The sequence below is a fragment of the Lycium barbarum genome, chromosome 3 (assembly GCF_019175385.1).
Source record: "Lycium barbarum isolate Lr01 chromosome 3, ASM1917538v2, whole genome shotgun sequence".
In the NCBI taxonomy this organism is placed as follows: domain Eukaryota; kingdom Viridiplantae; phylum Streptophyta; class Magnoliopsida; order Solanales; family Solanaceae; genus Lycium; species Lycium barbarum.
The window spans coordinates 45701831-45714046 of record NC_083339.1 but is presented as its reverse complement, the minus strand read 5'-3'; the positions used below and the strand labels follow the sequence as shown (position 1 = coordinate 45714046).

General features: G+C 36.3%; 1 protein-coding gene across 2 annotated transcripts; it reads right to left on the bottom strand.

The window, feature by feature from the left end:
• Nucleotides 1–708: 708 nt before the first annotated feature.
• Nucleotides 709–11783, bottom strand: LOC132631116 (alpha-glucan phosphorylase, H isozyme). 2 transcript variants are annotated; one of them, XM_060346719.1, is made up of 16 exons: nucleotides 11476–11783; nucleotides 10771–10998; nucleotides 8874–9053; nucleotides 7893–8069; nucleotides 7726–7811; nucleotides 7425–7614; nucleotides 7164–7256; nucleotides 5986–6170; nucleotides 5744–5861; nucleotides 5538–5666; nucleotides 4796–5014; nucleotides 4451–4654; nucleotides 4049–4207; nucleotides 2662–2925; nucleotides 1590–1780; nucleotides 709–1034 (listed from the first exon to the last, which is right to left on the bottom strand). In XM_060346719.1, the coding sequence occupies exons 2-16, from the start codon at nucleotides 10987–10989 to the stop codon at nucleotides 908–910; spliced, it is 2541 nt and encodes an 846-aa protein (XP_060202702.1). In that variant the 5' UTR covers nucleotides 10990–10998; nucleotides 11476–11783; the 3' UTR covers nucleotides 709–907. The 2 variants fall into 2 exon arrangements, with proteins under 2 accessions (XP_060202702.1, XP_060202701.1); XM_060346718.1 differs by having other exon boundaries at nucleotides 11523–11783.
• Nucleotides 11784–12216: the final 433 nt, after the last annotated feature.

Below are 12216 nucleotides of genomic sequence, written 5' to 3'. Positions count from 1 at the left end.
ATACATGTTCTAAACAACCATTCGGACCTCTCGGAATCGACAGAATTCCGAAAAAGGTCCGTTTGCCCAAAAGTCAATTTTGGGTCAACCATTTTGCACTTTAAGCCTATATTTTCACCAAAGTTGCCCGAATTCGGTCTGGGCACCCCGGAAAGCATATCAACGGTCCCCTCGAGTCAAAAGCGAGCTAATCAATGCTCGGGAACGCGCGAAAATGCCGAAAGAACTATAATGGCCAAACAGGTCGTTACACCCACGTGCAACGCACGTGATTAGAAACTAGTATTAAAATATACTTAGTAAAACTATAAATAAAAAGCCGGTTACATGCGGGATAAAAACAAGAGATAATGGTAAATGGAAAAGAAGAAGAAGAAAACGCTTTGAGAAAACATGAGGACAGTAGAGTAACTCTACTTCCATAAGAGGACCAAGTTAGACCAACCTTGAAACTTGAAGAACCATTTGGGTAGGAAACTCCGGTAAAAATCCCTAAAACAAATGTCTCCAATTTTATAGGTTTATAGTGATTAGTCATTAGTGCATTTCTCGGACTTGGAATCTTGCATTCAATATATTCACAGGTTAAAAAAGAGAAAAAAAAAAAAAGAAGTTAACTGCTGATCGCAGTTGACATTGTGCACAGGTTATAATGGTGTGAATATGACCTCTATCAATGGAGGTAAGAGATGTCAGAAGCTCATGATGTAAAGGAATAACTGAACGTACGTATTGATATTCAATAAAGATAAGTAGCTAACAACTGCCCGTTGAGAGCAGTACATTGAGTAGCCAATAACATAGCCATACTTCAGAATGTTACTTGAACTTACATTTTTCATATTCTACTAAACAATGAGCATTAAAATTATATAGATACCAGGTCCAGAAGTGTGGCCTGGTGCAGTCAAGGCACGCGACACTCCTCAATGTTCCAGATCTCTTTTGCATATTGAGAAATTGTACGGTCACTACTAAATTTGCCACTCCCAGAAGTGCTCAGTATAGACATCTTTATCCATCTTTTCCTGTCCCTGCCAGGGTAAAGGGACCAAACCTCAGTATTCATGATACCACATATTTTACAATAAATTGAGAGTTTCCTTCCAAAACTTCTGATGCACAACGTCAATACACCGTCTAATAGTAAATGAGTCATAGCAGGTGTCAAAGGTCATCTTTTTAATAAGAACTGAAATCATTCATCATTGGTGTGGAATGTGAACAAATTGAATCTGTGTATAATACTCGAAAAATCATCATGGATTGTCATGAGGCAACCAATAATGTCAGAACAAATCAAACGATCACCAGAAATGAGCCTTAGAATATTTAGTAACAGTGTCAAAGGGGAAGTTCAAAACCTACTGGAAGAAATTGTTGTTTTATTTTCTATTTTTCCAGGTTTTAACGGCTTCTTTGCTCTTTCTGACCGGAATTATATCAACAAAAGAAGTACATGTATATGAACTTCAATCCAAAAAAAGGCAAGCACCAGGAGGCCAATCCAGCTCCATAAAAGAATAATTTGAAGCAGAGACATTTTGTTGGAGCCAAACAGTAGAAGTTAGTAAAGTAGAATATCTTACTTGTAAGCTTCATCTACCCTTGCCTGAGCATCCATGTAGCTCGGAAAATCCTGACCAACAAGAAAATAGTCACCACGACCATAGCCCGTGTTCCCTTCTAGTGAATCAAGGAGGGGATTATAATCATAGGTCCCAAATGCTCCAGACCTTATAAACTGCTTCGCCTCTTCAAAGCGAGGATCAGGTTTGAACTGCATAATTAGGATGAGAAAACTAGTTAATATAACAAATGAGTGTATTCTAATGTACATGGGGTAAAATAGTATTTCAACTGCAGCAAGCACAGCTAGTACACTACAGAATTGACATTCCTCCTATGTATTTTGGGCTGGTCCAAACAGAAGATACTTCCATGAGAAAAGTACTTCGACTAGGACTGTTCCTTGCGACTTAATTTGAGGAATTTTTACAGTTTTCTATGATGAGAAGAAGTAAGTCAGTCGTATCATTACAAATATCTTCGACCTACTGATATTTCAAGTCAATCTAGGACTGAAACTGAGAGGACCTACTGTCAAAGTAACCTATTACTCCCTCTATCCCCCAATTTATGTGGCAAACTTCCCTTTTTAGTATGTCCCTAATAGAATGTCACCTTTCTATATTTAGAAAGAAAAAAAAATTAACTTTAGATTCCCGTTTTACCCTAAATGAGATGATTTATAGCCACACAAATATCTGAGGCTTATTTTAGATCAAGTTTCAAAAGTCTTTCTTAAACACCGTGCCGGGGAGGGAGTACTAATTACAGAGATCTCTACAGAAAATGAGAAAGACATTATCCGTTACGGCACATTAAATCGCAACAAAACAGTAATCAGCAACATGGCCGGTGGTGAAACTATGCACTTTACGATAAGATAATTTGGAACCAATACAAGCAAGGAAAATTTATTTCTCGCACACCAGTTAAAGTACACATGGCAAAGAGAGTAGGCTAATCAGGTGATGAGTTATAAATTAGTAGCACGGCAATGGAAATAAGATAGTGCAAATGCTAAAAGATGTAAACCAGAAATATGGCTTGAGTAATCAACTTTCACTGTAGAGTAATATATCTTTGGAACAATACCAGTCCATTCTCTCGTTCTTTGCGCAGTCGAGGAACTTCATCAGCTGTTGCACCAAAAAGAAAGAAGTTATCTTCTCCAATTTCCTCTCTGATTTCCACATTGGCCCCATCTAGTGTCCCTATAATAAGGCATCCATTAAGTGCAAATTTCATGTTGCTTGTTCCACTTGCTTCCATGCCTGCAGTACTGATATGTTGTGATAGCTCACTTCCTGGAATAAGTATCTCTGCCACAGATACATTGTAGTTGGGAACAAATACCACCTGCAAATATCAGCCAACCACCTATTAGTCCAAAGAAAACATACTGACATAATGAAATTCACAAACACATGCTAATACTGCCGCAAATTACACTGAAATTAGAGGACAACATCCATTCTTAAGCGTGAATTGTTAAGATGTGACCTGTGCATCAAACTAAAATGATTTTTTTTCAGTTTAGTCTTATTCCACATGTTAGATCTTTGAAAAGAGAAAAAGCATCGGAAAGATACTATGTTGACATCACTTATAGCTGAAAATAGGAGACCACAAGAAAGTAGGGCTTGTATTATTTTTTGTTCTTTTTAATGAATGCAACTAAAATCCTCACACCCATTCATGTTCTCTGATTCCTCTTTCCCCCAACCCCCCACCAAAAACTTACACAGAAGCCCAAATATTTATGCTCCCCAAATATGACAAACTAATTAAAGATCCACCAGAATTTACGTTTCATATAGCAAATAACTATAAAACAACCAATTCTATCCAAATTAGTTGGTGCTCCAACAGGTTATATGTATCCGGCCCCTGATCATGGCCAATTATAACTCCTACACAGATGAAGTTACATCTATGAAAGAAAAAAACGTTTTCTAAACTAATACTCGGATGAGCAACAGAATTAAAATAAGAATATAAGCATCAGTGCGTTACACTCAATTGACAATACAATGTGCAAGTTGAGCACATTCAGAATACTACTTTACGACGAAATTTTATTAAATAAAACAGGACAAACTGTCAGAAAATTATAAAGAAAAAGAAACACAGACACACACACACACACAGAGTCTACAATGCACGCCCCTGTAGGAGATACACCTAAGTTGCCAAACATAAGGAAAATATCATCTCTAGAAGGTAATTTGAGTTTTACAAATAAAAGAAACAAGTAATAGTTGGTCAGCAAGGATCTAAAGCTCTTCTACTTAGTAGGGGACACAGGAATTGAAAGGAGGGGGCAAGTTATGAAGGAGAAATAGTAAAGAAGATTTAGCAAAACTATATGCGCGTACATTTTTGGGCAAAACTGTCTCTCGAGGTATTTATGAAAATTTTCAAAACTTCAAAAGATAAAAGTTTAGTTTTGATTCAGTTTTGGAGGGGGGGCACCCCTCACCTTCAAATAGTTATTGACTTCAGGGTCACTGTTGACAACGTCACCAACATCAGTCACGAGCTTGACAATTCTTTTTGCATTTGTATATGTTGCAAATGCTTTTCCTCCAATCATGACTGTGCGAGGAGTTGTATTTTTCCTCTCTTGTGGGCTCATTTCCTGTTGTCATGATACAAGTATAAACATGTCATTCCTTTCTAAAAAGTGGAATATCCCAATCTTGCATAATCTCAAGATTTCATCATGTGCAGAAAGGAAACCACAAAAGTAGAAAACTTTAACTCATATGATCCATAATTTTTACTTGTTAGATCATTGCTGGCAGTGACAACTGTCTTGAAATCTTAATGCCGCTAACAAGGAGAAATTGACAGATAAAGGAAATTTGGTAGTTTCACACACCTTAAGCTTCTTGTATCTATAGATGACGCCCAGAACATTTAGAAGTTGCCTTTTGTATTCATGAATACGCTTGACTTGTATGTCAAAAAGGGTATTTGGATCGATACTCACACCTGTCACTCGCAGTATATACTGTGCCAAACGCTTCTTGTTGGCCATCTTGGCTGATTCCCATTCAGCATGGAGCTCCGCATTATCAGCAAGCTTTGCCAAATGTATAGTCATTTGCAAATATCATGACCCGCATGAAGCATTTTCAATGAAAAAGTTTAATGTATGCAAGCTTTTAAGATAAATGATATAACATAAATGTGTGTATATATATATATATATATTATAAGATACCTCCCGAAGATTAGCAAGCAGTTCGAGGTTCGTCACCCACTGATCTGTTTTTAACCACTTGGTGATTATATGACTCAGCTCAGGACTGCAAAACCGGATCCACCTACGAGGAGTTATACCATTGGTCTTATTCTGGAACTTGGTGGGCCATACAGAGACATAATCAGCAAATAACTCAGCTTTCAGGATGTCACTATGCAGCTGAGCAACACCATTCACCTGTAAGATATGGCTGATGAGGTTATGCTTCTCTTTTAAAAGTTTACTTTGACAAGGAGGACCACTTTTATATGGAGATTCTTCTTTTTGTTCTACTGATATGAAAGACTTGAAGAATTTTATTGTTGATAAGTTATTCTTCAAGTCTTTACTTATAAAAACAAGTGTTTTCTTATTTGTTGATAGATAAACACTTGAAGAATAACTTAAATAAAAAAAAGCTAAGTAGCTATTAGCTTTCAGCTTTTTCATACTTTTGGAGTTGGCTAAAACTGAAACATCAATAGTGGTTTGCCGCTCTGGGTTATGCATCAAAAAATTAAAAGCCAGGATATTTTTAGAAGGTCTTCTATAAGTGGATGATTCTCTTTTAGTTTATGTGTACTAAACGATGCAGTTAGAAAAAAGATCAACGAACGCTTTGAATGAAAAGAATAATAGAATGAATTATCCATCATTTGAGAATCTGGATAAGTGTACTGGAGTTAACTTATGAAACTCTCTGGTGCATAGTATCTCTTACCGTATGTGCAGAGACAACACACAAGTTAGCCATACGCACAACAGGTTTCGGGGTGTCATGATCCAAAATGCGCATGCTAGGCATCTTACTCTCAAGATCAGGTCTTTCTGACATTATTGTAGCAACAAACTGCAAGGAGTTTCAAATATACCTTCTGAGTAAGCTATTTTTTCAAGTATGGAAAGACAAACTGGCTGCTTCTATACCCGTTTGTCAATTTCTTCTATGATTTCCATATGTCTAGGAAGGAGCTTCCACATGACTGCCTGTGACCATTTTTCCAGTGCTTCAGGTAGGACTGTATGATTCGTATAGGCAATTGTCCTGGGGATATAATGCATCACATCATCTTTCATTCATACATTTGCAAAGCAAACAGAGGAACTATATCCATGTATTACTCAACAAAGAGCATCTTACTAGACAAAATAAGATTGTAAAAAAGCACCTAGTAGTGATACTCCAAGCTTCATCCCACCCAAGTCCTTCATCATCCATTAGCAACCGCATCAGCTCTGGAATTGTAAGAGTTGGATGCGTGTCATTTAGTTGTATTGCAACCTTCTTGGGGAATTCAGACCACTGGTGAGCACCCTTTCCATCTTCTCTCTCTTTGAATCTGGAAATGATATCCTGATGTTGATCCAATGGTCAGTCAGTAAAAAGAAGGTTATTTTTCTGACACAACAGAACTACCAAATATCACCAAACTCTAGGTCAAATTAAATGCCAATTACCTGGCTTTAGACATGAGTTAAAGTTGATCAAAGGCATATATACCTATTAAGAACCCAAATACTCTGGAAAGTAGGTCTCTTCGAAAACTTTTAATAACTCAAATATTCTGACAGATAGACTTCTTGGAGAGTGGAACTCTTAAAAGTTTCCAAGAAAATTGGACATCGTACAGTGTTTGACAGAAAACTTCATTGAGCTTGGATAAAAACATGGTTTGGCTCTGTATAGGAAGATAATTGTGAGTGTTGGGATATGGTTTAGGAGAATTGATTTTGAGGTTGTTTTAGAAGGATTGGTTTTGCATCTGTTTGGGGGGACACTAGAATCCCAGAAGATGTTTTTAGACTTTCATATGATTGAAACTGACTAAGTCATTTTTTTTCCCTGAAACTAGTTCAAATGCAACTAATTGAATATTGAGGATGTTTGGGATTAAGGTGTAATAGTCGTTGATGGGAAAAAATACTTGCCAGGTAAAAGGAAAACATTTGGCACCAAAATGCATCTACAGAATCTGTAGAGGAACTTTCAGATTTTGCAGAGAGTGGGCTCCAATGTTTTCCAGTACAAAAATATGGCTTCCTCTGTCTATTATCTGTTTTTTTTTTTTTTAACTTGATTTTTCTTTTTCAGGAGATAAACAGAAAGTTATTTGAAAAAATTGTAAACATAACGATTTTCAGGATACTCCAGAAACAAGCAAGAAACTTCACTCAAAACTAATTAGCAGAAGGACAGATTCCGATGCACAAGATCAACATGAAAATATAAGCCAGATGAAAAAATGCTCAACAATATCATTCCATTAGACTTCCTATGTAAGAGAATGCCTTAAGATATGGCATTTAAATGGAGCAGGAGCAGAAAGGACAAACGGAAACTGTAAACCTGAAGCGATGCACTGCACAGAAAAAATTGTTGCTTTAGCCGTAGGAGTTTTCCATTCTCTGTAGCATCCCCAGGGTAAAGAACAGCACAAATCTGCATGGACCAATATTAAACTGCTCATCTCTTGAACATGCGAAGTGAGAGTGCCAATTCAAGGTAAAGCGTTTCTATCTCCGGGTGAGCATTACAATATTGAACCTAATAATTCAACTCCCTTAAGAAAAACAGAACATTTAGAGCTTTAAAGTTCTCGCAACAAACCTGCTGAGCCCTAGAATGAAGCTGTGCAGCAGATTCATACTGTCCATCATTAAACAGAAACAAGTTGAAATCCTCAGAGCTTGCTTTGGCTTCCCAGAGACGAAGACTATTAGTGTTTTTAGTTCTGTATCCTGGAATTGGCACATCATATGCAACAGCCTGTATGACCTCTCCACCAACCCATTTTCTCCTGCGCCAAATTCCACGAATAATTGAGTTTGAATTAGACTGCATTATGGCTTCAAGAAATTCAATCTGACACGTTTGTTTCTTTACATATACAGTTTGTATTAGTACTTACGAGCCAGAAGGGTGGACTTCAACATTACCAAAGAACCTGACAGGAAAGACAACATCATGCCTTACAACTTCCCAGGGACTAAATTTCTGCATAGTACACAACCAAGCTTGATTACTAGCATCAAAATTCTCATGGTATTTTACAAAGGCTTTTATATGAAATCGGACCTCCAACCAATCTTCAGGAACTTCTTCTTGCCCGGCCTTTGTGATAAGCTGCTTAAAAAGTCCATATTTGTACCTCAAGCCATAACCCCATGCTGGAAGGTTTAATGTGGCCATGGAATCAAGAAAGCATGAAGCGAGCCTTCCTAAACCACCATTTCCTAATGCTGCATCTTTTTCCTATAAATGAAACATAATTTATAGCAAGCCAAATAATCTCTCATCACTTTCCAGTGGCAATAATAGAAACAAGCCTCTTGAAGTGTCAAAACAACATTGAAGAAGTAGCCAACCAAAAGCTGAAATAGAAGGTTAGATTATTGTTGATTGATTACTATCAGAAAGAGAAAATGGAGAAGATTGAGGATAGTAGTACAGAATGAATGCAATGGACAAATCACAACACAAAGTTGAATACAGTAACATTATGTGGTGAAGTCTTCATCCAGCAATATCCAGAATTAACAAGGTAATAATATCACTATAACGTGGAAGACTTGGGGAGAGAATCTTTTCACTCACTTCATCCAGCCTTCATCTTAAAACCGTTCTTAAGAAAGCCTGGGCATTAGATCATTTTATAGAGTATATAGAAACAAAGTACATGTAACTTATCAAAAAGAAAAAGTACAAGTGGTTACACTATGCAGTCATTAAAGGCTCAGCCTATGGACATCAGAAAGGAAGCTGTTGTTCAGGCTTGACATTTACTGGAATGCATGTAGTCTTCAAAATTAATGAGCAACCTAATTTAGACATAATTAAGAGAAATCATAGCGATACATGTCAGCAGCTTCAAGACAAAGAAAAGGTACAACTGTCACAAAGAGTGAAGAGTATTCAACTCAAACATATTCCACAATCTAATTGATAGCTTGACAATCATGGATTTCAGGAAGGTCCACTGAGCAGTTGATAGGTTTTATACAATAATGAACCATTGAAGAACACTATTTCATGCCAAAGATTCTAAAGTTTCACTACCTGCTCAACGACCTCCTCAAGCTTATGACCCAGTTTCTTTAAAGCATCGGCATATGCATCTTGGATGTCGAAGTTTCCAATTGCATTTGTCAAAGCTCGTCCCTGGAGATACTCCATTGATAAGTAGTATGTCTGCTTTGGATTAACTTTGTCATAATGAAGATAGGTGTCATTCCATTGCTGCAAAGGAAAGAGGCAAATAATGACACTGAGATTAACAACAATGATAAATAGCACAAGATGTTGCTGAAGTAATGCTTAGATATCAAACTTCCATGCTCCTCATCAAGCTCAATGTTACTGCTTTGTAGAAGGAAGAGCTTGTAACCATACCCCTTGGAAGAAACAATACGTCTAGATTCCAAAACATAGATCACTGAATGCATAGTAAGGTTCTTAATTTCAAAACATAGATTGCAGAATGCATCTCGTATTTGATAGCTATCCTCTATGCATCTGTACCTTGATGCCCTAATGACATTATGTTGAAGTATTGAAATCTTAAAATGCAGACAGCCAGGCGACCAGGCCATCAGGTTGGCGTCGTCCAAGTGGGTTACAGTACAGCTTATCCTATTGGAAGTTTGAAACGGAATAACTTCCAATCGAGCATTTATTGTCATTTTTTTTATCTTCAGTTGGTGAATAAATGAAAATCTCAAACTATTCAGGAAGCTTCCATAAAACAAGGTGAAAGTAAAACAATGAATAGTGCTCTGTTTCTATTTTATAAAGATCCAAGGAGATAACATAATTTTGCTTTACCGAAAATAACAACTTAGTTGCCTTCAGAAACCCTATACATACAAAACCGTATACTACCATAAAACCTGGCAACTTAGCTTCTGTGCATATGTCAGGCCTTCATTCATTCTATATCCAATAGGCCACATACACACACATAGAGAATGCAAACTATTTACATTTGAGCACACCTACAATGGGAATTGGCATTTTAGAAATCAGTGACTTCAGGCTCTCCCTTCCCCTATCTACATCCAAGTGTATAAGCATCCTCCTTGTCATCCTGATATTAAGATTCCTCTAGTAATCCTAATCATGTCTTGCCTATATTTTAGTAGGGGAAGTAACGTTCTAAACTCAACTGAGTGGCTATTCCTCACAATTTCTCCTTGTGATGCAGCGGAACCATGGAAATTAGGATCTCAAGACGCAGCACCACCTATAATGCAAGGAATAACAAACTTACATCACGATGTCTTTTTCTTCGTTATTCTGATTTTGGTTTTCATATCATAATCTTGGGTCACACGTTAAAATAAGAGTGTTTTTGTTATGGAGTGGTCATAATATCTGAAAACATTTTCTCTAGGAAAACAAGTTCGTTAAAACTGAGGAAAATAACTTCCCTAATGGGAGTAGGGAAAACAACAACAACAACAACATACCCAGTGTAATCCCACAAGTGGGGTCTGGGGAGGGTAGAGTGTACGCAGAGGAGGTAGGGAAAACAAGTTCCATAAATGGCCTTCCAAGCTCATCGTCTCAGCTGCCTCCCCCCCCCCCCCCCCCCTACCTCCAGTGTTTTCCTAGCTTACATATAAATGTTCTTGGGACAACATTTTTTGTTTACGTACCAAACACTAGAAAATAAGTTAGAAACTCACTTATTTTCCAACAAGAAATATTTTCTATGGAAAATGTTTCCCTTCATACCAAACACATCCTAAATGTGTAACTCTCTTGTACAAAATCATGTTGCACTAGCTACTGTACAATCTTTAAACAATAGCCTTCAATAAATGGATGACAAACTCTATATTCAAGATATTTGCAATACAAGATAAAACAATCCGCCGGTATCAGTTGAACAGAACAAAAACAGATAGCACATAGTTAAGTAGAAGTAGAGCTTCAAATGAATGAACTAACTCACTTTGATCAAGCGATCACGAACACTGTCAGCAGTAGCATAGTATGCTTGTTCTGGCTCAAACTTGAAAGGAGAAAAATGAGGACTATAATGAGCATGATACTTTATGCTAGATGCAATCTCAGTAGGCTCTTCACCCAGTGGTTGAGCAATTGCTGGAATCTTTGCTGACACATCAGTTCCAGTATTGCCATTGGGTTTTGTAGTAGCTTCCATGCTCATAAAAGAAACCTACACAGTGAAATATTCAGCAAAAAAACAAAATGGAAACAAAGCAAAATGTTCAACTGAATAAACCACAAGTCACAATAGAACAACTGTATAGAATAAAGCCAACAATCAACTAAAGAGAAATACGAAAAGATACTCTCTTCATTTCAATTTGTTTGTCTTGCCTTCCTTTTTAGGAGGTTTCAGAAGGTTTCAGAAAGAATGCGTATTTAGGTTTCAGAAAGAATGCGTATTTCTTTTTTTCTTCAACTTTTCACGTGACATATTTAATATAACGAGATTAAACGTAATTTGGAACATTCAACATATTTTTAGTTAACAACTACAAGAATCAAAAGTGATCTTACTTTTTTAAACTCAGTGCAAGTCAAAACAAGACAAACAAATTAAAACGGAATGAGTACCAAAATTGTAAGTACCAAAACGACAGTATCAATTCTAGTCAAAATCTCAAAAACGAAAGATATTCTTGAGTACCAAATTGTAAGACAGCAAAGGTCAGATAATAAAAGTAAGAATCATACTCAAGAATATCTGATAAATAGTGAAATGGGAAAAAGTGGAAGTGGAAGGTATTTAAATAGGAAGAGAGAAAAGAATGAAGTTGAATATGCTTCGTTTACACGAAGATATTTTATAGTTTAGAAAAATAAAAGAGCTCCACCCTTTTTCGTGGTGATAATTATTGTTTATTGATGAATGGTGTGAAAGTGGGCAAAAAAATATCATGAGAGAGGAGAAGACAAAAGAGGGGTTATCTTGATTTAGACAAATGTAATAGAGCAACCAACACTAGTGTAATGGACGGGGGAGAAGAAGAGCAAAGCAACTATGGACTCACACGAGTGAAATTACTAAATCCTATCTGTCAATTTATGTGCCACTTTTCTTTTTAGTCTGATTCAAAAAAATGTCATATTTTTATATAATAAAAAATAATTTAATTTTAAATTTTTTATTTTATTTTTAATGAAATATGATTATTATAACACAAATGTTTAAGATTTATTTTAAATTACAAATTTTAATAAAAAAAATTGTGACATCTCTCGAAAAAAGGAAAAAGATTTACACCCTCCGTCTCTTTTGCCGCTTTTTTAATTTACACGCTAAGAAATATTAATTAGGAGAAACATTTGATTATTTTACTCTTATTTATGTCTAAACTAGAATTTCTCTTCATTAAATGTTGATTCTATTTACATGTCATCTCCATTA

Bases quoted from the DNA above. Each gene is read 5' to 3' on its own strand.
- LOC132631116 (XM_060346719.1), bottom strand. From the start codon at position 10,989: ATGAGCATGGAAGCTACTACAAAACCCAATGGCAATACTGGAACTGAT. The intron at 5,667-5,743 runs GTATAGAAGCAG...AACTCCTTGCAG, and splicing joins TAGAAGAAATTGACAAACGG to TTTGTTGCTACAATAATGTC. The intron at 1,035-1,589 runs GTAAGATATTCT...TTACCCTGGCAG, and splicing joins AGGGTAGATGAAGCTTACAA to GGACAGGAAAAGATGGATAA.